This window comes from Crotalus tigris, unplaced genomic scaffold (assembly GCF_016545835.1).
Source record: "Crotalus tigris isolate CLP2741 ecotype Arizona unplaced genomic scaffold, ASM1654583v1 scf7180000024277.1505481, whole genome shotgun sequence".
In the NCBI taxonomy this organism is placed as follows: Eukaryota; Metazoa; Chordata; class Lepidosauria; order Squamata; family Viperidae; genus Crotalus; species Crotalus tigris.
In genome coordinates, this window is record NW_024100449.1 from 492,820 (window position 1) to 520,262 (window position 27,443).

General features: G+C 39.5%; 1 protein-coding gene and 1 pseudogene across 1 annotated transcript; both read right to left on the bottom strand.

The window, feature by feature from the left end:
* Nucleotides 1-2,979: 2,979 nt before the first annotated feature.
* LOC120299091 (proto-oncogene Mas-like) lies at nt 2,980-10,564 on the bottom strand. Its single transcript, XM_039323532.1, has 3 exons — nt 10,542-10,564; nt 8,484-9,017; nt 2,980-3,463 (listed from the first exon to the last, which is right to left on the bottom strand). Exons 1-3 carry the CDS (start codon nt 10,562-10,564, stop codon nt 2,980-2,982), a joined length of 1,041 nt encoding a protein of 346 aa, XP_039179466.1.
* A 10,045-nt stretch (nt 10,565-20,609) lies between these two features.
* Nucleotides 20,610-21,491, bottom strand: LOC120299092 (annotated as a pseudogene).
* Between the last annotated feature and the right edge of the window lie 5,952 nt (nt 21,492-27,443).

Consider the following 27,443-nt stretch of genomic DNA (forward strand, 5'->3'; position numbering starts at 1 on the left):
GTCAATATCATGTAACTAGGTCTTAAACACATTTTGCCTGCAGGTCGTGCCATCCCCAATCACGTCAACCCTCAATACTGTGACACAATCATTTTCTACTCACTAGCTTTCAAGAGTTTGGACCATCAGTTTCAGCTATGTTATAATTTTGAAAAGTTTAATCAGACCCCAGGATATGCAAATAGAGTACTAACCATTACTTCAGTGGCTGTATGTTTTTATACTTGGTATTTACATGTCGGCTTCATATCAGTCTCAGTTGAGGTTTCCTGCTTTTTTACTCATTTTCCAGCCAATTTTTAGCCATCATGACAATACAAGTATGTCAAAAGCAAACAAATTGTCTGAAACCCAAGATCAAGGAAATAAAATGCTTCTTTAGCTTATCCTTAATTCTTTCTCATCAGTTTTAGTTGTTCAGTTCTGTATGAAAACTCATCTCATTTTTGTGCCTCAACTTGGAAAGTTCCAGTTAATCACAGAAAATTTGCACACACACATATCTTCTATATTTAACTAATGAAGGAGAGATCAGAATCAGAATTAATCAGTGGAACAGCTTGCCTTCAGAAGCTGGGGGTGCTCCATCACTAGAGCTTTTTAAGAAGAGACACCATTTCAGACAAATGGTTGTCCAATCTCTTCTCAAAAACCTCCAGTGTTGAAGCATCCCCAGCTTCTGAAGGCAAGCTGTTCCACTGATTAATTGTACTAATTGTCAGGAAATTTCTCCTTAGTTCTAGGTTGTATCACTGCTTAATACGTTTCCATCCATTACTTCTTCTTCTGCCATAAGGAGCTTTGGAGAATAGGTGGACCCCTTCTTCTAGAAGCTATGGCAATATTGGTACCAATAAAGGAGAATATTTGTAGCTTAGGGTTGAAATGAGGGGTCCTTGGTACTCTCTGAGCTTGCTTTTTAAGCCATCTCTTTACCAAACTAGCTAACATCATCAGTGTTACCTAGTTTGAATAATGAAAAGTCTGCAAGAAAACAAGTAAGCTGAGAGAGCACCATGTGGCCACAATATTGATGTTATTTAGGAGACAGGAATGACTGAATCCACTCTTCTTTATTTTCTTCCCCTCAGAAAGATAACCAGAGGATTACAAAAGTTTAATGATGAATTCCAGCCTGGGAGATCTGGATGCTACAGAGAATTATTATGGATATAATGATTCCAGTGAGTTCACAGAATAGTTCACCTTTTCTGATGTAGAAGTGATTCTTTGGAGAGGCATTACTTTAATGGTCTGTTGTATTGGATTTGTGGGCAATGGCTGCATCATTTGGCTACTTAGCTTCCAGATGAAGAGAAATTGTTTCATCACATTCATCCTTAACTTGATCATTGCAGACTTTGGGTTCCTCACATGTATAGTTATATATTTTATCAATACATTTATAGACTTTCTAGGAAGCATTATCAGCTTCATCTTTTTCTCTTTCTCCAACATTTGTCCCCTGCTGTCTGTGTCTTTCTCTGGATCACCTCTTTCCTCCTTGCTGGAATTGTGGAAATTATGATATTCACAAAAGTCATTGTAAATGACAGCCTCTCCAGTCTTCATTTCCTTGTGACTGCTATAGTTTGCCTTCCGTTGATCACTCTCTCTACTGTGATCCTTTTCATCAAAGTGTGTCTTAAATCGAATCAGAAGAATCAGGGTCGGCTTTTACTGATGATTTTAATGACTCTTCTCTGTTTCCTCATCCTTGCTTTTCCATTATCAATCATTGTAGTGATTCTTAGTTTTTATAGTTCTGAAGCTGAGAATAAAGTGGAAGATTTGGCATTATGGTGTCTACTGCTTTCTTGTCTAAATAGCAGCATTAATCCAGTGATCTATTTTCTAGTTGGGAGGAAAAAAGGAGCTCGGTCCAAGGAGGGCATGAAGGTCCTTTTGCAAAAGGTCTTCAAACAAGGTGAAGTTACCAGAGGTAGATAGAAGAGGTCAAATCCTCTCACAAGGCCTTTGTGCTACTTTCTCTGTAGCAATGAATAAGTTGCACTTGAGGCTGGAATCTTATAGGTGGGGACAAATCTCTTTCCACACATTGACTCTGTCATCTGACATACAGAGAACTGCATTTCAAGAGATGCCTACATCAATCCCCAACTAATGCTGTGCAGGAAATGAACTGCATGACATTTATAAAATACTCAGCTTACTTTGCTTTCTAGAAATGAGATTTTTATTTCTAGATAAGCACCAACCATGCCTGCTGCTTCTAGATGTTGCTTAAAGGAAACTAATTCATGAAATGAAGCAACAGTGAGGAAAATTAAACTAGAACCAATTAGAAACCAATTGAAATTCAGTAATTAGTGTTGAGGCTTTAGTCTCTTACTAAAAAGGGAAAGAGCAAGAGAGACAGTTTTCCAGTATATCCCATTTCTTGGGAGCAACAGAAGAGAAATGGGGGCCACAGGAAAAATCACAAATCCCCAGGCTATAATATCAGTGAATGTTATCTCTGAAATGTGTGAGGATCAAAACTGTCATATTTTATTTCAGGAAATGTATCCTGTACATATTTTTTTTTCTGCTCTTTCCTTTTATTATGTATACAAATTAGCGAAGCTGTATGTTCTTCTATCAAGTGCTTTAGGGACAAAACCTTTGCAATTATATAGGAAATAAACATACATAAAATGAGAAAAGTTAAATTAAAAAAAACATGCATTAATAGGAGTTGTTATGATATAAAGAAGAATTGTATGATGTCAGACATATCATTTCATTTTATGAAATAAAGAATTACATGAAGTGAGACGTAATTTCATGTGATGAAATAAAAAAGATATATGAAGTCAGACGCTTTCTGTACAAACATTTCACTTTGAAAATTAAGAATACGGCAGTATTTCCTTTATATTGTTTGGCGTTAGCTACTTTGTTCGATAAATTTGTTTTTTATTGAACGCACATATTATTTATGGCTATCAAACATGAGAGTACAGTGATAGTAAGACTTCACGAAAGTTCTTCCTTTGCAACTTGTTGTTCCTCCAGGCTGCCCTGCTGCTCATCCTTGAAGAGTATTTGAGGAACCACCTTCAAAGATGTTCTGGGCTGACTCTTTCCCCTCTGCTTCCTCCCCACGAAGAAATAAAGGAGTGGGTTGATGCTGCTCTTGAGAGTAGCATTTCCTATTCCAGTTGTCAAGAGGACAGGATGAGGGAAACTGAAATAATAAATGACATATGAGGCATACATTGGGAGAGAAAAAAGGAGGAAGAAGAGGAGAGCCAGCAAGATGGTGGTGAGGAACTTCCTTTGATTGTGTTGCGATTTAGACCTCATGTGAATCCAGAGGGTCACAGTAGACAAAACCATGAGAGGTGTACAAAATAAACCATTCACAATCAGCTGGTAAAGCAAAGATGAACTTCCAGAGCTTCTGGTCTGGTGGAGAATGAAGTGCACTACAGAGAGCAAGAAGGAGAGGATCCAGATATGGACGACGATGGCAGCGATTGCCAGAGGGAAAAGGACAGCCACACAGATGTCCAGGCTGACGGCCGTCATCAGAAACTGGCTAGCAGAATAGGTGAAGGAAAAGAGCTGAAAAAACAAGAAGAAAAAGGTTCGGACTATGTAAGTTCCTTTATAAAAAGTTGACACCCTCACAAATATAGCTGCCATAATGAGGGATGTGAGGAACCCAAAATCAGCCATGGAGAGATTCAGGATTTAAATGGTGAAAGAATTCCTCTTAATGGAAAAGGCCAGGAGATAAATGGTCTTTCCATTTTCTGTTGTTGTTAATTGCGAAGTCGTGTCCGACCCGTCGCGACCCCATGGACAACATTCCTCCAGGTCTTCCTGTCCTCTACCATCTTCTGGAGTCCATTTAAATTCACACCTACTGCTTCAGTGACTCCATCCAGCCATCTCATTCTCTGTCGTCCCCTTCTTCTATTGCCCTCAATCTTTCCCAGCATTAGGCTCTTCTCCAGTGAATCCTTCCTTCTCATTAGGTGGCCAAAGTACTTGAGTTTCAACTTCAGGATCTGGCCTTCTAAAGAGCAGTCGGGGTTGATCTCTTCTAGGACTGACCGGTTTGAACGCCTTGCAGTCCAAGGGACTCGCAGGAGTCTTCTCCAGCACCACAGTTCAAAGGCCTCAATTCTTTTGCGCTCAGCCTTTCTTATGGTCCAACTTTCACAGCCATACATTGCAACTGGGAAAACCATGGCCTGGACTATGCGCACTTTTGTTGGCAGGGTGATGTCTCTGCTTTTTAGAATGCTGTCTAGATTTGCCATAGCTTTCCTCCCCAGGAGCAAGCGTCTTTTAATTTCTTGGCTGCAGTCCCCATCTGAGGTGATCTTGGAGCCCAGAAAAATAAAATCTGTCACTACCTCCATTTCTTCCCCATCTATTTGCCAGGAATTGAGAGGGCCGGATGCCATGATTTTGGTTTTCTTAATGTTGAGTTTCAAGCCAACTTTTGCACTCTCCTTCTTCACCCGCATCAAGAGGCTCTTTAGTTCCTCTTCACTTTCTGCCATTAGAGTGGTATCATCTGCATATCTTAGGTTGTTGATATTTCTCCCGGCAATCTTAATTCCAACTTTTGATTCATCTAGCCCTGCCTTTCTCATGATGTGCTCTGCATATAAGTTAAATAGGCAGGGCGACAGTATACAGCCTTGCCGGACTCCTTTTCCAATTTTGAACCAATCAGTGGTTCCGTGTTCGGTTCTCACTGTTGCTTCTTGACCCGCATATAGGTTTCTCAAGAGACAAATGAGATGGTCTGGTACTCCCATCTCTTTAAGAACTTGCCACAATTTGTTGTGATCCACACAATCAAAGGCTTTTGCATAGTCAATGAAGCAGAAGTAGATGTTTTTCTGGAACTCCCTAGCTTTCTCCATGATCCAGCGTATGTTGGCAATTTGATCTCTAGTTCCTCTGCCTCTTCGAAATCCTGCCTGTACTTCTGGTAGTTCTCGATCCACATACTGCTGGAGTCTAGCTTGTAGGATTTTAAGCATAACTTTACTAGCATGTGAAATGAGTGCAATGGTGCGATAGTTTGAACATTCTTTGGCATTGCCTTTCTTTGGAATTGGAATGTAAACTGACCTTTTCCAATCCTGTGGCCACTGTTGAGTTTTCCAAATTTGCTGGCAAATTGAGTGTAGCACTTTTACTGCATCGTCTTTTAAGATTTTGAATAGCTCAGCTGGAATACTGTCACCTCCACTAGCTTTGTTGTTGCTCAGATTTTCTAAGGCCCATTTCACTTCACATTCTAGGATGTCTGGTTCGAGGTCAATGACCATCTCATTGTGGTTATCTGGGATGTTAAGCTCATTCTTGTATAGTTCTTCTGTGTAGTTTTGACATCTCTTCTTAATCTCTTCTGCCTCTGTTAGGTCTCTGCCATTTTTGTCCTTTATCATGCCCATCTTTGCATGAAACGTTCCCTTCATATCTCCAATTTTCTTGAAGAGATCTCTGGTCCTCCCTGTTCTGTTGTTTTCTTCTATTTCTTTGCACTGTTCATTTAAAAAGGCATTCTTATCTCTTCTAGCTACTCTCTGGAATTCTGCATTCAATTGGGTGTATATTTCTCTTTCTCCTTTGCCTTTCGCTTCCCTTCTTTCCTCAGCTATTTGCAAAGCTTCCTGAGACAGCCATTTTGCTTTCTTGCATTTCTTTTTCTTTGGGATGGTTTTAGTTGCTACCTCTTGTACAATGTTGCGAACTTCCATCCATAGTTCTTCAGGCATTCTGTCTATCAGATCCAGTTCCTTAAATCTATTTGTCACCTCTACTGTATATTCATCAGGAATATGATTTAGTTCATACCTGAGTGGCCTAGTGCTTTTCCCTACTTTTTTCAATTTAAGCCTAAATTTTGCAACGAGAAGCTCATGATCTGAGCCACAGTCAGCTCCTGGTCTTGTTTTTACTGACTGTATAGAGCTTCTCCATCTTTGGCTGCAGAGCACATAGTCAATCTGATTTCTATGTTGACCGTCTGGTGATGTCCATGTGTAGAGCCGTCTCTTGGGCTGTTGGAAAAGAGTGTTTGTTATGACCATCGTATTCTCTTGACAAAATTCTATTAGCCTGTGCCCTGCTTCATTTTGTTCTCCAAGGCCAAACTTGCCTGTTATTCCAGTTATCTTTTGGCTTCCTACCTTAGCATTCCAATCCCCCATGATGATAAGGACATCATTTTTGGGTGTCAATTCTATAAGGTGCTGTAGGGCTTCATAGAACCGGTCAATTTCATCCTCTTCAGCACCAGTGGTTGGGGCATAGATTTGGACTACTGTGATATTGAATGGTTTGCCTTGGATTCAAATTGAGATCATTCTGTCATTTTGGGGATTGTATCCCAGTATTGCTTTTCCTATTCCATTTTCTACCAGGCCCAAAATGCAGATAAGGGCAATGAAGCCATTTCGTGTTACATTATCAACCAACTGATTATCTAGAGAAGACATTTCTGGTATTTTAGAAGTATTCAGAGCAGTTTCCATATTTTCGATCATACGGAAAGAAATTTTGACCTTTTCTGGATCATTCCTTGAAAGTTCGGGCGTATCCAAAATAGTTGGGGATGCAACCTGCTTAAAAAAAAAAAAAAGAAAAGAGAATTAGTTCACTTACACACAGACACACAGACACATACACAAACTTACTTTTCACTTACAGATATCATATCAACACATATGTATTTTTTTCATCATCTGATGGAAATTAAATCCCTAAAATCAATGCTCCTTATGCGGCTGGAGAATTGCTGTACTTAGTAGAGACCCAAAATCTTCAAGATGCATTTCAGTAAAATTTCCAAGAAATTCCTATTATTAGAGTTATCAGGTATCAGGCATTTGTTCAACAACCTTCACAAAGCAGGTAGTAAAATTGGGCCACTTCATGTTATGACCTATCCCAAAGATGCTTTTTCATGAGGCAACTGGACTTTCTTCTTCTTTTTCTTTGAAGATGTTTCGCTTCTCGTTCAAGAAGCTTCTTCAGCTCTGACCTGTTATGTTATGGCCTACTTAATGAGTCAACTGGAAAAGGAAAGATTGCACTTTTATTTTTTGCTCTTTCTATTAGCTGTTCTAGCAGGGGTGATCCCTGTAGTAGACAGGACATTCCTTAATGGCTCACAACTTCTGCCTCTAGAACTGTTCATGAGTCTGACAAGGGGTTGAACTAATTATTTGTAATAAATAAACAGGTTGCCCCTACTGGCTTGTAGTCAGGGACCAGATCATATAGACTGGAAGCTAAAACATATAAAGAGTGGTTGCTGGAATTGGGTTTATCACGTTTAATGAAAAGAAGGACTAGGGGGTGACAGGATAGCAGTGTTCCAATATCTCAGGGGCTGCCACAAAGAAGAGGGATTCAAGCTATTCTCCAAAGCACTGAAGACAGGACAAGAAGCAACGGATGGAAACTAACCAAGGAGAGAAGCAACCTAGAACTAAGAAGAAATTTCCTGACAGTCAGAACAAATGACCAGTGGAACAACTTATCTCCATAATTTGTGAATGCTCCAACACTGGATGCTTTTAAGAAGAGATTGGACAATCATTTATCTGAAATCATATAGGGTTTCCTGCCTGATCAGGGGCTTCGGGTTAGAAAACCTCCAAGGTCCCTTAAACTCTGTTATTCTGCTCTGCTCTACTGTATTCTACTCTACTCTACTCTACTCTACTCTACTCTACTCTACTCTACTCTACTCTACTCTACTCTACTCTACTCTACTCTACTCTACTCTACTCCATTCCATTCCATTCCATTCTATTCTATTCTATCCATTCTTAGATGCTTCTAGGATTTTCTTGGGTTTTTGTGCCCAGATCATGAGCAATTCTTCTTTGTCTTCCTCCCATGAAGAAAAAGTACTCAGATAAAAGACATTCAACCAAAGTCAGACACACCAGTCAACAAGTCAGAGATGGGAAGATTGCTGTCACACTATCCAGAGGAAAAACCTGCTGTTATAACGAGTTCTAATATTGGCTAGAGGATCCTGAGAGATTAGCTGATCTCATACTAATGGTCTCTAAGTCTTATCTTAAACTCAAAAAGGAGTATTTTGTAAATAACAATTACCGTAACAGAAAGTCTGGTTGCCTACTCCTGCTGTAGACAAACCTGGTGGTGAATCTCCAATGGGAATACCTGGTCTCTTTCAGGATCTAACCATGAGGGTTTTTTTTTTGAATGAATCCCCTTAGCCTGCACTTGATGTAAGTGCAGTTGAGAAAGAGAATGGAGTTTCACCAAGCTTTCTCAGAAAAAATAAAAAGAACTTGCACAATATTCTTCTGAATTTGGCAACTTTAAGTGTTATCGCACACAAGGAAGTTCTTGAAAACATAATCGTATCTTGAAACCTGTAACAACCAAAAGATATCTGATAGAGAAGCAATCCAATCTAGATGTCAAAATCCTGGAATCAAGGCCCATTAAAGGAGAGGATCCAGATGAGGCCACAAACAAGAGTGGAGAAATATGGCACATGATGGCAGCAATGCCAGAGTGGGAAGAGGACAGCCACACACCTGTCCAGGCTGATGGCCATCAGCGGAAACTGGGTAGCAGAATAGGTGAAAGAAAAGAGCTCAAAAAAGAAGAAGAAAAAAAATTGGACAACATAAATTAATTTATGAAGAGTTGACACCCCCACAAATATAGCTGCCATAATGAGGGATGAGAGGTCCCCAAAATCAGCGATGGAGAGATTCAGGATGTAAGTGGTGAAATAATTCCTCTTAATGGAAAAGGCCAGAAGATAAATGGTTCTTCCATTTCCTACCAGGGCTAAAATGCAAATAAGGACAATGAAGCCATTGATAAGATTTCGTGTTAAATTATTTGGATTATCTGGAAAAGACATTTCTGATATTTTAGAAGTATTCAGAGCACTTTCCACCCATTCGATAATATGGAAAGGAGTGCTGTCTTTTTCTGGATCACTCCTTGAAAGTTCAGAAGTATTCAAAATAAGATTTGGATGATCCCTGCTTAAAAAAAAGGAAAAGAGAATCAGTTCTCTTATACAGACACACATACAAACACCCCCCCAAACACACATGTACACAAGCACTTATTTTTCACTTCCACATATCATATCAACACATATGTATTTTTTCACCATCTGATGGAAATTACAGCCCTAAAATCACTGCTACTTATGAGTGATTAATACTCAATACAGCTTTTCACCCCAAAATCTTCAAGATGCATTTCAGTAAAATTGCCACCAATTCCCATTATTAGACATTCTGGCTGAGGCCACAGTAGGGTTATCCTATATCTGAACAAGCAAAGAACAACCCAAAAAATAGGAAAGGAAAACATATATGGGTGGGGTGGAAGACACAATATTTAATGTTTGCCTTTACATTCTTTGGAGGGGGTTACCAGTATGAATGCAGGCACACAGCAGCAAATGTACATTGAAAGGACCGTGCTAGCACTAGCAGTTAGTCTTCAATGTGTAACTGATAAAGGTCTTGTCAGTATATCAACCCGAGCTTGTTAACTCTAATAAATGCTAATTGCATTTGATGGTTGGGAGAGTTGGACCATAAGGAAGGCTGAGTGCCAAAGGATCAATGGTTTCAAATTGTGGTGCTGGAGAAGATTCTTGAAAGTCCCTTGAAGTACAAGGAGGTCAAATCAGTCAATCCTAAAGGAAATCAACCCTGAATGTTCTTTGGAAGGACAGATACAGAAGCTGAAGCTCAGATACTTTGGCCACCAAATGAAAAGAGAGGACTCTTTGGAAAAGACCCCGATGTTGGGAAAGACGGAAGGCCAAAGGAGAAGGGGAGGGCAGAGGATGAGATCCCAAAGATGCTGAACTTTCTCGTTTTTCTTTGAAGACATTTTGCTTCTCATCCAAGAAAATTCTTCAGTATTGCTGAAGATCTGGAATGCTGAAGAAGCTTCTTGGATGAGAAGCTAAACGTTTTCAAAGAAAAACAAGAAAGTTCAGTTGCCTCGTGAAAAAGCATCTTGGGGAGAACTCTGACATGGATGACTGAGAATCTCCATAGACAGAGGATGAGATGGTTAGTGTAATCCACACAATGAATATCAATTTGGGCAAATGTTTGAAGACAGTGGACAGGGGGCCCTGGCGTGCTATGGTCATGAAGACTCGGATACAACTTAGTGATTGAACAACAAACGGCCCAGTGAAAAGCTACTTAGATACTCAAAAGTCAAGAGACGTATGCGTGCCAGAGTGAAGAAAGGTGGGAGAAAATAGGACATGTCCTCCTTTTGCCGGTGCCTACTAACCTAAGGTTAAAGGATGTTGCAATCAAAAGTTCTGACGAACATCAGGTTGCTGATCTTTTTTCCCATTTAAAGGAAAAAGAGCTTGTGGACCTATAGGTAGACCATATATATGACAATTGTCATGTGATCAAGAACGTGCCATAGATTCCAAACAAAGACCTCCAAAGTTCAGTTATTCTTCTGATTACATGGATTGTACTAATGGAAAGATAACAGGAGCGATGATGTAATTCTACCTCACAATTTCTCCAACCTCCATATCTAGGGCAAATGTATTTGCAAACAGTAGACTTTTGGTTTGAAAACAAGTACAGTCCTAAGTGTGATCCAGAAATTTGAGGCTGAGGACTACTTATACATCCTTGAATAGGACAGGGGAGAAATTAACAGGGTTCAGGGTTTTATGGTGACTTTGCAATCCATTCTTCTCTTCTTTTCTTTTTCTGGGATTCTAATGGACTGAAATGAATTTCATCTCTTCTACTTTTTGTTCAGTTTCTGTTCTGTTCTTTCTATCTATACAATGCTAAAACTCTCATGTCTGTTTGATGCTTCATAATATACATAACTAAGTCTAGGTCAATAATATTTGCATCTTTGGAGATCTTATTTATCTGAGTTCTACTCCACATTTCAGAATGTTAGGTTTTTAAGACTCTGCCATCTTCATACATGCTTTCAATGGAAGTTTCCTAGTCATTCTGACCTGGGGAATGAGCTGCTGTCAGGAACCGCTTTCCCTTATCCGACTCCTGCACTGGATCAAAACTTCCTCATTGATTCTCTTGGGATGTCTTTGGACATTCACCCAACATGGGTTGGACCACCTCCATCCATCACAAAGGATCCCCATTGCAGCAGCAACAGTAGAGCAGGGAAGGAATTTTTCCTTTTGCAATATTATGAAACAAGTGGAAGACTGCAGTCCCACAAAGAAAATATTTTGTACTATATTATACTTACGTGTTGTAATGTGCATATCCAAAACGAAGGGTGTGGGAAGCGCAATTTATTTATTTATTTATGAGACTTATATACCGCTTTAAGTGCAAGCACTCTCTAAGGGTGTACACCAGTAAGCAATGTATATATATATATTTACATTGCCCCCAACAATCTGGGTCCTCATTTTACCTACCCCGGAAGGATGGAAGGCTAAGTCAACCTTGAGCCGGTGAGATTTGAACCGCTGACCTGCTAAATACAGTCAGCTAAAGTGGCCTGCAGTACTGCACTCTAACTGCTGCGCCACCTGCGATGATTGTCATGGAGATATTCTTTAGAGAGGAAGCAATTATAGTAAGTCATGATTATGATCAATAACACCAGGCAGCAAAAATGCTAATATGTGTTAGAAACTTCTTCCATATTTAAATGTGTGTGTGTTTATGTCTGTGGGTCTTTTATATAATGATCATAGGCCAATAATCAGAATCTAGGGGCTCCTTAAGGTTTCTGCCCCAGAACTATTTAACTAACAATTAATTCAAAATATATAGTAATTTTGAAAAGGAAATTTTTCTTCCCACCCTTCCTTCATTTTCAGAAATGCATCTGGGCCTCCAATCACATATTTTTCTTAAAATTCTCTTAAAGAACATAAATACCCAATACCTAATCAGAATAGAGCTAGAAGGGACCTTGGAGGTCTTCTAGTCCAACCCCTTGCTCAAGCAGGAGATCCTATGCCATTTCAGACAGGTGGCTGTCCAGTCTCTTTTTGAAAGCCTCCAATGATGAAGCACCTACAACTTTTGAAGGCAAGCTGTTCCACTGATACTTTGCACTGCTAGGAAGTTTCTCCTTAATTCTAGGTTGCTTCTCTCCTTGATTAGTTTCCATCTGTTGTTTCTTATCTTGCCCCTGGTGCTTTGGAAAATAAGTTGACCCCCCCTGGAATACTGGAATACTGCCATCATGTCCCCCCCTAGTCCTTTTTTTCTCTAAACTAGCCATACCCAGTTCCTGCAGCATTCTTCCTATCTTTTAGTCTCCAGGGCTTTAATCGTCTTAGTTGTTCTTCTCTGTACTTTTTCCAAAGTCTCAACATCTTTTTTATAATGGGGTGACCAAAACTGGATTCAGTGTTTTATGTGTGGTCTTGCTAAGGCTTTATAAAGCGGTACTAATACTTCATGTGATTTTGATTCTATTTTTGTTGACTTTAGCGAACCCCTTTTTCACAAGGCTCAGACGCGCTGCCGGAAGTGCATGGATGCCACTTTTGGAAGTCCATTCTAAGGACTCTCAGGCCCAGAATGACCCCCCGGAAGTGCATCCATGCCACTTCTGGTGGACCGTTCTGGGCCTGGTAGGCCTCCCCAGCTCAGAATGGACTTCCGGAAGTGGTGTGGACTCACTTCCAGTGGGGCACTCTGGGTCTGGGAGGCCTCCCTGGCTCAGAACGGACTTCTGGAAATTTTGCTCATGAAGAGAACCAGTTGTTCAGGTATTTGAATCCCACCACTGACTTCATTCCTCAATACCCAGAAAATATTTTTTTGACATTATGAGAATTCTGGAAATGTAACTAATCATAGATCTCAAATAGGTAAGATGTTTGGCAGATCTAAACTAACTTAGCCATGTACAATTAGACGAATGTATGTGCACTTAATTAGTAATTTCTGTATCTGATTTTTCATGTCAAAATCTTGTAATGTTTATATGTAGTCGCATTTTTAGTGGTAAGGTGGAGAGGTTATGACTATCTCATGGATTTGGAATTATGAGAATGGAGAAAGTGTAATGGATCATTGTTGATAGTTCTGAGAAATGCAAATTTAACATATGAAATGTCTTTAGTGATTGTGGTGTACTTCAGACACTGAACAACTGCCTATTGACATGTTAACTTTTACGCATGATAAGATGTAATTGAAATTGTACAGCGATAAACTCAACTACTATTTCTAGGGATTTTTACTCTCTCAATTCCTGGGTAAATGTTGACAAATCTTTGTTGACTGTTAGTTGACTGTTGCATGATTACATGATTAATCATGATTTTCTTAAGAAAACAGTTACAGCATCCTGGTGTCACATAGTGGTAAGTTCTGATTAGGCAAGGCACAGTGTGTGTGTGTGTGTGTGTGTGGTATGTGTATCTTTTAGATTATCTTTTTCAAGCCAGAAGAGAAAGTGCTCCATGTTTTCTGTAAAAGATTGTTCCCCGTTTGCTGTGATGACATTCAATCCTTTGCTTTTTATAAAAACACCTCTTCCACCTGTATCAAATTCTACAGTCAGTTCTTTGAACGTTGTCACTTGTGATGGGTGAGTGGACCGTGCTGATTCTGAATTTAGCTATTTCTGACTGTGGGGTTCTCATATTTATGCCTATAGTTTCAACTCCTTATTTTACAGATTTTATGCCATCCCTATCTCACCGTTTTTTTTTATTTTTTGTCTCTCTGACATCATATATATCAATGGTCTATTTCTTCTGACAGCCATCACCCTTGACCGGTGTGTGGCTGTCCTCTTCCCAATCTGGTATCTCTGTTTCCGACCAAAATATTTCTCCCTTGCTGTCTGCACTTTCCTCTGGATCATCTCTTTCCTCCTGGTTGGAATTCAGAGCCTCATGAAATATGTATTCTCCAGCATGATTGGATGGAGAACCCACGGATGGGTTGTCTTAATCTATCTGCTCCAATTAGACTAAGTCTGAAATTTAGTACTGCCCCCTCTGTGCCAACTGCACCCCAGTTTTAGACTTAGTCTCTTTGCCCCAAGACACGTTTTGTCTTCGCTCCTGGAGCAGAAGACTGTTTAATTCTATTTAATTACTTAGCTCAGGCTATTATTATTATTTGTTATTTTATTATTGATTCAGAATCGATTATATCTAGAAGAAAGATCAATTATCCCAGTCTGAAGCCTATTCAGGCTGACAGACTCACAATCCTCTCCCTCTAGGGGGGGGGAAACTTTTCCCTTCTTTGTTTTCCCTCAGTTAGGGACAGCAAGATCAAACCTTTGATTTAGGTCGTTTTCAGAGCCTCATCAAGCCTGGAGGGAGCCTTCCCAGGTCCCTCGGCCCCAGCAGAGAGCAGCAGGTGAGAATTTGGGCGCGGCCCAATTTTCGGAGCCGGGAGGGCCTGTCAGGCCTTGGACGACAGCTTTTCCAGCCGGCCTAATCACATGCCACCAGCTGCTTTAGGAGCCCAGGCGATTCACCCGAACGAGGGCTCGTTGCAGCTTAGACCCTAGGCCTCAAGGCCTTCTTCCAACGGCCGTTTTTTCGGGCGCGAAATTGGCGGCCACCATTTTGAATTGCCTCCCGGCGGCCATTTTGGGTGTGGCTGAAGCCCCCGGCGGCCATTTTGTATGTATCCTATTCATCACTATAAATCTGAGATCTAAACAGATCAAACGTGGAAGACTTTTAGTCATGATCTTAATTACTCTTTTCTGTTTCCTTATTCTTTCTGTTCTGTTATATGTCTCCATATTTGTTGATCATTTTGTTGACATGAGCTACGTCTGGGACTATCTTAGCTTTCCTTTTTATTTTAGTCTGAGTGCTTGCCTAAACAGCAGCATTAACCCAGTGATTTATTTTCTGGGTGGGAGAAAGAAACGAACTCAGTCCAGGGAGAGCATCAAAGTCTTGTTTCAAAGAGTCTTCGAGGAAGATGAAGCTCCTGAAACCAGACAAAAGTTTCAGACCCTTTGTAAAGCATATTTTAGCTTGTCATTAATGAGAGATATATCTTATCAGTAGAATAATGTTTTTTTCTAGCAGCAGAAATGAATTATAAAGAGAGTTTTGTTAAACATAAGAGCAGCAGTATGAAATTTCTTGTTGAGGATTGGTGAAAGATGTTGGAAGCAAGAATTTCCCCTCCACTGCTACAAGCTCTGTACCCAGGACCATCCCAGAAAATCATCAAAATGATGATACCATAACTAAAATTGTTTTGCAATTGAGATTGATTGTACAGGGCTATGTCTCAGGGATAGCACAGAGAATTGCATCCCACACTTGCTATCAAACAAATGTAAACTATGAGGGGAGAAAATGGCAACAACAAGATTCCTTTTTGAGTAGACATTCATGCAATTAAACTTTACAGACATAATATTATATCTGAGGTTCCGTCTCCTTCAACGTACCCCTTCAATATATACAAGCATAATGTCAATGCTGCTAACATTGGATGTTCTTGCTTTGACAATGTATAAAGAGGCAGCCACTCTCTATATAAGCTGTGTAGTATTTTTAGAGTTAAATTAGATGATGCTGGGAGGGGAGGAGAAAGAATGTGTGTGGGGATTAGTTAAGATAAGAAAATGGAGGGCTATAGAACCAAAGGGAAACTTTGCCCTTCAAACTAAATGGAGAACATGATTTATGACTGCAAATAAGAGGAGGGAAATAGGCTGGAATATTATGTGGTCAGGGGAGGGGAATTCAGTTCCTGGCATCCTCCATGCTGTGCCGACACTTTGTTACACGATTAAAGACGTTTTAGGAAAAACAATGCCTGAAAGTTCTTTGAAATGTTTTGTTAGTCAGAACAATGACACATAGACTTACTTCCACAATTCTGAAGTGATGTTGTGGAGAGAACAGTCCAGGCTAACTTATTTCCAGTCTTGGGAAAATCTTGGAGGTTGTGAAAGACCCTTTATCTTCTGGATATTGAACTGTAGCCAAGGGAGACCTTACCAAACAAGGTCACCGTACTTTTCAGTACTAGCGATTTGAGACAATCAAATACCTAACCATGATGGGAGAGGATTCCACTATGGTTCCTTGGATAAACTAAAGTTCTAACATCTAAAGAAGTTAAAATCATGGTTTTATTTTCTGTCACTGCTCATGTCACATCTATCAATTGAAATTAATAATGGGATATGCCCATAATATATAAAACATAACAGAGCACCCACCGGAAAAAAAAGTCAGAACATATACAACTTATGTAGCTTGTCTAACCAAATAGAAGTCATCATTAAGTAATGCATTAATAAAGCATAACTGCATCCCTTAGCAATGGCAATTTTTTCCAGTCCCAGTTGCTACAAAGAAGAGGGAGTCAAGCTATTCTGCAAAGCACCTGAAGGCAGGACAAGAAGCAATGGATGGAAACTAATCAAGGAGAGAAGCAACCTGGAACTAAGAAGAAATTTCCTGACAGTTAGAACAAATTAATCAATGGAACAACCTGCCTCCAGACGTGGTGAATGCTCCCACGTTGGAAGTTTTTAAGAAGAGACTGGACAGCCATTTGTCCAGAATGGTGTAGGGTTTCCTACCTGAGCAGGGGGTTGGACTCGATGACCTCCAAGGTCCTTCCAACATTATTATTATTATTATTATTATTATTATTATTATTATTATTATTGATCATCACACAGTCAGCCAGATGTTCAGAATGGATTTGGCATTTTGTCTACCTATTGAGTCCTTACCCAGGACTTGGAATAGGCAGATGTGGATGTTTGATGGTATTGCAGATATCATCGCAGTTCCTAGTAAGGCCGCCTTTTGCAATTGACTAATAGCGAATTTGTCAATGCCAATGGTGTTCAAGTGGTGCTCCAGTTGTTTTGGGATTGCACCCAAGGAGCCTATGACTATTGGTACTACCCTTGCTTGCTTTTGCCACAGTCTTTCTATTTCTATTTGTAGGTCTTTGTATTTTGTTATCTTCTCCAGTTCTTTCTCGTCTATTCTGCTGTCTCCAGGCACTGCCACGTCCACTATCCAGACTTTTTTGTCTTTCTTATCGACAATTGTTAAGTCTGGGGTGTTATGTTGCAGGTGCTTGTCTGTTTGAATTCTGAAGTATTATTATTATTATTATTATTATTATTATTATTATTATTATTATTATTATTTAACTTCCAGCCAAGTTAGTGATGAAGCAGGAAGGAGTTGAAAGTCCCAGGTCTGCAGGCAGATAACTGGTTATTTTTGTATGGGGGGAGGGACTGAGGGGATGCGTAGGGTCTGGGGAGATGGTGGGGGGAGTTAGGAGGTACAAGAGGGTGTGTGAGAGACATTACATACATGAGGGTAGGTGTGGAGCACTTCACAAGGTTGTGTGACATGTCTGTCATATATCCGGGTGGGTGGATGATGCTCAAGTTTTTCTCAGGGCTGTGACAATTGTTGTGTGCGTGGGGAGCTTGAATAGGGAGCTGGATTGGCCGGTGTGATGTGAGCATATAGGACCTGCTGAAGGGTGAATGGAGGGAAAATTTTCCCAATGATTTTCACCCTTTCCTGCTGACTTCCCCATTGACTTTCTGGGAAAACCTGCATGGAAGTTTCCAGTTTGAAATTAAAAAAAAAAAAAAAAAAACTATTATCATTTTCATCAGAGTTGACTAGGTTTATGGGCAGTGCCCTCCTTTTGTAGCTGGTGATTATCTTACAAAAAAGAGGAACCAAATCTTCTTCTCATTACATGTTCACAGTGATTAGGCAAGACACAGTATATATATATATATATATATATATAGTTGTGTGAGACTTCTTAGCAACATCTGCTTCCTTGTCCAAGAACAGAAAGGATGTTTTCTTGAAAAGATCTGCTTACAACTGTCTGATAGTCCAACATTTAATCCTGTAAATTGTTCAACAACACATTTGAACTCGTCATATTTTCTCTACATCTGATTCTGCTCTGGCCATTGTCAGTCCCTGTAGCAGTCAATTACATGATACAGTAATCTTCTTCTCTTCAGATCTGAAGAACTTGGACCAATTGTTTCAGAAAGGTAAGACATTTGGTAGATCTTAGACCAATGCAAGAATATTTGTCTGCTTAACTATTTTCTGCTCTTGATTTTTCACATCAAACTACTTGTAAATTTTGCACAAACTCCGTAGATCCAGGACTGCAGAGTCAATCAGAATAGAGCAGGGTGGGACCTTGGAGGTCTTCTAGTCTAAACCCCTGCTTAAGCAGAAGACTCTGTACCATTTCAGACAAGTGGCTGTCCCTATGAAGTGGTTTTAGTGATTGTCTTGTAATTCAGACACTGAACAACTACCTATTTACGTGCTAACCTTTAATCATGATAAGATGTAATTGAAATTGTACAATGCTCAACTCAACCACTATTTTCAGAGATTTGAACCCTCCCTGGGTAAATTTTGATAAGTTAATCTGAAGAATTTCTTTTTCATGAATTATAAAGAAAGGGAGAGATAGGGACCTCCGAAGAAGAAGAAGAAGAAGAAGAAGAAGAAGAAGAAGAAGAAGAAGAAGAAGAAGAAGAAGAAGAAGAAGAAGAAGAAGAAGAAGAACAACAACAACAACAACAACAACAACAACAACTTCAGGAAGAACTTCAGCTAGAAGCAAATGTCTTTCAATCTAAGTGATGAAAGACATGTGTTTGCTTTGCTACTTTGGTCCTGTTTTATATTTTTAGAAGTCTTCAGCTGGGACAAAATAACTAGAATATCTGCAAGGGGTATATTAATAGCTCTCTGGGGACAGCCAGCCTCAGTTAATGCTAAGGACTGAACACAAAAGAGGTGTGGAGCTTCAACGCGATTCCTTATCACAACAAATATTTAATCAAAGAATATCTTGAAAGCATTAAAATTGGGCATAAAAACCATTTTTTGTGGATAGTAGAAGCATTTATTTCCCAAGTGGTTAGTAGGAGATATTTTTAATTGATTTTATTGTTTTTTTTATCTTTGAACGTTGTATGTGCCCAGGGTCATTGAGAGTTGGATAGCAAACAAGTTTAACAAACTTTAGTTGGTTGCATAAACAGTCAGATGTTGTGATTGAATTTGGCATTGATCTGGGATGGGCAAATATTGCTGTTTGATAGCGTTAAATGTATCATCAAAGGATGTAAACTGTTTCAAGTAAAGCAGCCTTTTGCAACTCATTGATGGTGATTTTGTCAATGCCGATGCTTTCCCAATGGTGTCCATACATTTTGGGATTAAACTAAAGTTTAATTACTATTACTTCTGATTGATAACAGAATAAGCAGGAGCCTTGAAGGTCTTCTAGTCCAACCTGCTGCTCAAGCAGGAAACTCTACACACTTTCAGACAAATGGTTGTCCAATCTCTTCTTCAAAAGTTCCACTGTTGGAGCATTCACAACTTCTGGAGGGAGGTTGTTCCAATGGTTAATTGTTCTGTCAGGAAATTTCTCCTTAGTTCTAGGTTGGTTCTCCGCTTGATTAGTTTCCATCCATTGTCCTGCCTTCAGGTGCTTAGGTTGACTCCCTCTTCTTTGTGGCAGCTCCTTAGATATTGGAACTCTGCTATTATGTCACCCCTAGTCATTCTTTTCATTAAACAAGACCTACCCAACTGCAGCAACCATTGTTCATATGATTTAGCCCCTCATCATCTTTGTTGCTTTTCTCTGCAGTTTTTCCAGACTCTCAACATTTTTTATATATCATGGCGACCAAAACTGGATGAAATATTCCAAGTGTGGTCTTATCAAGGCATTATAAATTGGTATCATTTTATATATATATAAATTTATATATCGATAGAGAGAGAGAATATATATATAGAGAGAAGCAACTTAGAATTAAAAAGAAATTTCCTGAAAGTTAGAACAATTAATCAGTGGAACTGCTTGCCTCTAGAAGTTGTGAGTGCTCCAACACTGGAAGTTTTGAAGAAGGGATTGGACAGCCATTTGTCTGAAATATTGATCACATAGCCAGCTTGTTGTTTAGAATGGATTTTGTGTAGCATTATCAAATCAACAGGGAATAGAGAATAGAATAGAGCTGGAAGGACCTTGGAGGTCTTCTAGTCCAGCCCCCCTCCCCCCCTCAAGCAGTAGAACCTATACCATCTCAGACAGGTGAATATGCAGTCTCGTCTTAAAAATATCCAGTGATGGTGCTCCAACAATTTCTGGTGGCAAGCTATTCCACTGGTTGATTCTCCTCGCTGTCAGGAAGTTTCTCCTTAATTGCAGGTTGCTTCTCTCCTTGATCAGTTTCCAACCATTGTTTCTCATCCTTCCCTCTGCCTTATATAAAAACTCCTTTGAAAATCTCTACTCAACCTCTATTTCCAGCTGCATCCAATTCTGCAGGCAGTTCTTTCAACTTTCTAACTTAAGTGGATGGACTTTCCTTTTGTCAATATCATGTAACTAGGTCTTAAACACATTTTGCCTGCAGGTCGTGCCATCCCTGATTATGTCAACCCTCAATACTGTGACACAATCATTTTCCTTTTTATATTGTTTGGCGTTAGCTACTTTGTTCAATAAATTTGTTTTTTATTGAACGCACATATTATTTATGGCTATCAAACATGAGAGTACAGTGATAGTAAGACTTCATGAAAGTTCTTCCTTTGCAGCTTGCTGTTCCTCCAGGCTGCCCTGCTGCTCATCCTTGAAGACTCTTTGAAGAGCCACCTTCAAGGATGTTCTGGGCTGACTCTTTCCCCTCTGCTTCCTCCCCACTAAGAAATAAAGGAGGGGGTTGATGCTGCTCTTGAGAGTAGCACTTCCTATTCCAATTGTCAAGAGGACGGGATGAGGGAAACTGAAATAATAAATGACATATGAGGCATACATTGGGAGAGAAAAAAGGAGGAAGAGGAGGAGAGCCAGCAAGATGGTGGTGAGAAACTTCCTTTGATTGCGTTGTGATTTAGACCTCATGTGAATCCAGAGGGTCACAGTAGACAAAACCATGAGAGGCGTACAAAATAAGCCATTCACAATAAGCTGGTCTGGTGGAGAATGAAGTGCACAACAGAGAGCAGGAAGGAGAGCATCCAATGGGGCCACAAACAAGAGTGGTGAGATGGCGGATGATGGCAGTGATGCCAGAGTGGGAAGAGGACAGACACACACCTGTCCAGGCTGATGGCCATCAGCAGAAACTGGTTAGCAGAATAGGTGAAGGAAAAGAGCTCAAAAAACTATGTAAGCTCCTTTATAAAAAGTTGACACCCCCACAAATATAGCTGCCATAATGAGGGATGTGAGGACCCCAAAATCAGCAATGGAGAGTTTCAGGATTTAAATGGTGAAAGAATTCCTCTTAATGGAAAAGGCCAGGAGATAAATGGTCTTTCCATTTTCTACCAAGCCCAAAATGCAAATAAGGGCAATGAAGCCATTGATACGATTTCGTGTTAAATTATCAACCAGCTGATTATCTAAAGAAGATATTTCTGGTATTTTAGAAGTATTCAGAGCAGTTTCCATATTTTTGATAATACAGAAAGAAATGTTGACCTTTTCTGGATCACTCTTTGAAAGTTCAGGAGTATCCAAAATACTTTGGGGATGCACCCTACTTAAAAAAAAGAAAAAAAAAGAGAATTAGTTCACTTACACACAGACACACCAGACACACAGGCACACACACAAACTTATTTTTCACTTACAGATATCATATCAACACATATGTATTTTTTTCATCATCTGATGGAAATTACATCCCTAAAATCAATGCTACTTATGAGGCTGGAGAATTGCTGTACTCAGTAGAGACCCAAAATCTTCAAGATGCATTTCAGTAAAATTTCCACCAATTCCCATTATTAGAGTTATCAGGTATCAGGCATTTGTTTAACAACCGTCACAAAGCAGATAGTAAAATTGGGCCACTTCATGTTATGACCTATCCCAAAGATGCTTTTTCATGAGGCAACTGGACTTTCTTGTATTTTTTTTTCTTTGAAGATGTTTCGCTTCTAATTAAAAAAGCTTCTTCAGCTCTGATCTGTTATGTTACGGCCTACTTAATGATTCAACTGGAAAAGGAAAGATTGCACTGTAATTTTTTGCTCTTTCTGTTAGCTGTTCTGGCAAGGGTGATCCCTGTAGTAGACAGGACATTCCTTAATCGCTCACGACTTCTGCCTCTAGAACTGTTCATGAGTCTGACAAGGGGTTGAACCTATTTTATTTGTAATAAATAAACAAGTTGCCCCCTATTGGCTTGTAGTCAGGGACCAGATCATATAGACTGGAAGCTAAAACATACAAAGAGTGGTTGCTAGAATTGGGTTTGTCTAGTTTAACGGAAAGAAGGATGAGGGGGGACATGATAGCAGTCTTCCAATCTCTCAGAGGCTGCCACAAAGAAGAGGGAGTCAAGCTATTCTCCAAAGCTCCTGAGAGCAGGACAAGAAGCAATGGATGGAAACTAACCAAGGAGAGAAGCAACCTAGAACTAAGAAGAAACTTCCTGACAGTCAGAACAAATAACCGGTGGAACAAATTATCTCCATAATTTGTGAATGCTCCAACACTGGAAGTTTTTAAGAACAAATTAGACAACCATTTCTGTGAAATCATATAGGGTTTCCTGCCTGAGCAGGGGTTTCAATTAGAAAACCTCCAAGGTCCCTTAAACTCTGTTATTCTGTTCTACTCTACTCTACTCTACTCTACTCTACTCTACTCTACTCTACTCTACTCTACTCTACTCTACTCTACTCTACTCTACTCTATTTTTAGATGCTTCTAGAATTTTCTTGGATTTTTGTGCCCAGATCATGAGCAATTCTTCTTTGTCTTGCTCCCATGAAGAAAAAGTACTCAAATAAAAGACATTCAACCAAAGTCAGACACACCAGTCAACAAGTCAGAGATGGGAAGATTGCTGTCATACTATTCAGAGGAAAAACTTGCTGTTAAAATGAGTTCTAATATTGGCCAGAGGATCCTGTGAGATTACCTGATCTCATACTAATGGTCTCCAAGTTTTATCCTAAACTCAAAAAAGAGTATTTTGCAAATAACAATTACCACAACAGAAACTCTGCGTTTGCTGTAGACATACCTGGTGATGAATCTCCAATGGGAATAATTGGTCTCTTTCAGGATCTAAGCATGAAGGATTTTTTTTCAGTGAATCCCCTTAGCCTGCACTTGATGTAAGTGCAGTTGAGAAAGAGAATGGAGCTTCACCAAGCTTTCTCAGAAAAAAATAAAAAGAACTTGCACAATATTCTTCTGAATTTGGCGACTTTAAGTGTTATCGCACACAAGGAAGTTCTTGAAAACATGATCATATCTTGAAACCTGTAACAACCTAAAGTTATCTGATAGAGAAGCAATCTAATCTGGGTGTCAAATTCCTGGAATCAAGGCCCATTAAAGGAGTAATGTCTTATGGCAGCAATTATTAAGTGTGACAGCAACTTCCTTGTTTTCCCAATGAATCCAAGAATATGTGCAAGTGTCCACCATCTTGCCCATTTTGTCCTGTTTGCAAACATTGCGGTTAGTGTACACTTTTTAAGCAAATGCAGTTTTTGTTCCGAATTAGTTCAAGCAAAGTCAAAAACTTTCTGTATTTCCTTCCAAATAAATTTCTCATTTATTCTGAAGAAGAAGAAAAATAGTCCAACATTTTTGTCCATTTTTGTCCAAAGGGAAGAGAATTTTGGTGAACTTGTCATGAGTGGAACTTGGAGGTCTTCCAAGTTCTTGATTAGTGGGATAAAAGGCCTGAATAGGAATGTCCAGACTCTCCCTGTAGAATCACTTTCAAGGAGTCTTCTCACAGTCCAATTCAATCCTAAAGCAAGCCAGGAGAAGAAACTCTTCTAATGAAGCTTTCTCAGCCTAAGAAGAATGGACAGCTCAGGATACTGCCCTGTGACCAAAGGAAACATAATGGAAAAGAATCCTTCCATCATCACCACATTAGCTGAGGCTGAAAAGCGCCACCATGAGAAGGTGTGGAGTGATTGAGTGAGTGAGTGAGTGAATGAATGAGTGCATGAATGAATGAATGAATGAATGAATGAATGAATGAATGAATGACAGAGTTGGAAGGAATCTTTTAGGTCCCCCTGATGAGGTAGGATGTCCTTTACCATTACAGACAAATGGTTGTCCAATCTCTCTTAAAAACCTCCAGTGATGAAGCCATTCCACTGATTCATTGTTCTAACAGTCAGGAAGTTTCTCCTTAATTCTAGTTTGGCTCGCTCCTTAATTAGTTTCCATCCATTGCTTCTTGTTCTGCCTTCAGATGACTGTCTGACTGACTGACTGACTGACTGACTGACTGACTGAATGAATGAATGAATGAACAAATACATAAATAAAAATTCTTAGCATGAGGCAGAAAAGCAAAAAAAAAAAAAGAGGACAAATTTCAAATACTGTCTTCGTTTTCAGAAATAAGAGACTCGAAAGCTATTCGGGTGTTTGATTCCAGAGTGAAATCCAAAAATCAGAAGCTCTTTGAATATAAGGGAATTGGCTAGTCTAGCTCTGTAACATGGTTGAACATTTTGAAACATATTTCAAGGGTTCACAGAGACCATTTGGGGGCCACCAGACACTTCCTTCCCAAACAAAGAAACTTTACTTTCAGCACTACACATGATTCATTCTCTGCCTTTTCTGCAGCTGAGTTATGTTGTTGTTGTTGTTAATTGCGAAGTCGTGTCCGAGCCATCGCGACCCCATGGACAATGTTCCTCCAGGTCTTCCTGTCCTGAGTTATACATTACACTAAACCAGAATGTATCTATGTTTTCTATACAAACCATGTTTAATGACTTAGCATATTCGATGAACCAAGACCTCTTGGATTAATGCCATCAACTCTGCTTTAGCAGTGGATGTAAACTTTTTTGAGATTGTTTTAGATACAGCAAAATCTGTGGTTAATGATGTTCCAAACTATGGGGATTGTTGCCTGGCATCAATAAAGCACATATAGGATGGCAATAAATCAGAATTTTTTTTGTCAATACCACTAAAAAGGAAAAACAACAAAACCAAGAAAAAAATCAGCTTGGTTGCACAAAGAACTCTCTGACCAACTGAAAGAAAAAAAAAATAAGTACAAACAATGGAAAGAATGTGTTGCAGACTGAAGATGGAGGATATAGGGGAATAAACCCATCAGGATTCAGCAGTTCATCTGCATTAAAAAGACAAAGGCCACTCTTGAAGACAGCAAAGTCCACATTTTGGAAAAAGAGGACCACTGGCTTGAAAGACGGGTCAAAGAGGCCATCTGTGTCAAAATTGATCATCCCTCTCTCAACAGAGGGGGAGGGACATGGCATCCTCTATTTCCAGTCTACAACACAGTCCTTTCAGCAGTTCCAAGAAGGCTTCACACCCATTTGCATTGCTCAGGTAACCCTGAGGACACAGACAAACCTCCAGGTGGCCTCAACGACTCTCTAAAATAATGCAAATGGCCAACTGTCTGCAAGGAGTACAAGTCCTTCCATTTCCCACCATCCAGTCAGAGCTGAGAAATCTTCTTGGATGAGAAGTGAAATGTCTTCAAAGAAGAATAAGAAAGTCCAGTTGCCTCCTGAAAAAGCACCTTTGGACATTGAACGTCTCCCTAGAGTTGAGCATGACAGGTCAGAGGAAACCTTGATCTTTACCTAAAGCTAAAACAATTCTGAAGCTGGAATGGACGTGCTCAGTGCTCTGATCTCAGAATGTTCTTCAGTGTGGACTATTAGCATCCCACTATACTTAGCCCATCTTTTGTGCTCCCAGGAGCAAGAAGCTTCTTTGTAGGGTTTCATATGGCCTTGAGAGACACATTCAGAATCTGTTACAAAAACAAAAATGACAGTCACCTTCCCTGAGCCCTGGGAAAGGAAATAGAAAATGTCTCAGGGGATACGAGAAGAGGGGGATGAAAAAGAAGACTGGAACTTTATTGAGACTGGTTTTATGAACAGTATCTGAAAAGTGTGTTTCCTGGTCTAGAGAAACTTCAAGGACTAATAGTGGCAGCTCCCTCAATGCCTTCTGATTTTGTTTCATCAGAAGAGAACTTAATCAAAACATTTTTATGGAACTTTTAGAGTGTTTTTGTTTCCTGAGCTATATAGAAAACGATGCTTCTTTCATGAACTCTTAGTCTCTAGTGTCTGCCATCTCCAGGGAAGAAATGAAAAAGAGAGATCCAATTTTTCCCTTTCTTGCTTCTCTTCCTTCTGCAATTTAATTGCATATTAAGGGTAATTTAAATATTTAGAAGGTATAACTTTTTCATACTAAGAAGAATTGGTCCTATAGTAGACATAGTTTTGGAGATGTGGGTTACAGGAAGAAGAGTGTCAGGAGTATACTAGAGGGCTCATGACCAGCTGGGTCATCATTTCAGAGGTATTTATCAGATTTCCCCTTTTTCTCCCACCCCAATAATTTTCTATCGAGGATTCTATTTATTTATTCATTTATTTATTTTTTTATTAAATTTGTCTGCTGCCCATCTTGCCAGCAGGTACAAGTGAAAGGTATACAACTACAACATGAAAAGATAAGTAACATTTTAAAAATATATATCAAGGGTGCAGAAAAAGCCACTCCTCACCCGGAATCCCTACCAGATCCCTCAATGCCTTCCACAGGGAGAGGTCTTCCAATATCCTGGATTCCCTGGAAACACTGAATGTAAATTTTTAGACGTGTCTACCTTGAAAATGGACCAGGTTGGACTCTACAGTCGTGCAGTCAAATAGCAGCAAAAGAATGATTTCTGATAATTTTGATGCCATGAACTATTTTATATAATTTTCCAAATTTCAGTTCCCTGAAATTATGGGTCCCAGATTTGGACTCATTCTGTAAGAGAGCCCATTTGAGGTACTTTAGTGCAAAAAATATTGGCCTACAATACAGCATTTCGCCCAGTTAAAGGTTACGGGAATGAGAGTTTTATTCGTATGTAGATACTGTAGAACGATTTGATTTACAAAGTATACATGATCTAGAACTGACATCTGCCTAATGCATTTCTCTTTCAGGGTTATGGAAACCATTTTATCCCACATTTAAGAGTTCTGAAACACCCATGGAAAAAAATCAGCACTGTGTTCTTAATAATGGATTTCTTTAATCCATTAAGGTACCCCACCCATTCTCATAACGTATATAAAGGCATCTCATTCAAACTTTCTGGCAAAGCACTTGGGCTTCATGATAGCGGAAGAAGAATTTATAACCATTCCAGAAGAAGACATTTTTAAGGTCCAACAGGCTTTGGTGAAGCATAAGTGAGACTGGAAGAAGGTAAGACATTCTGTGTCTAAACTTTGAGGTATGGGCTGGTAGAACTCCAAAGACTTTCTCAGGGAAGATCAGAAGGAAATATTCATTTTCAGTCAGGGATAATAACATCAATAACAAGTGCAGCATCTTCTTATTCAAAAT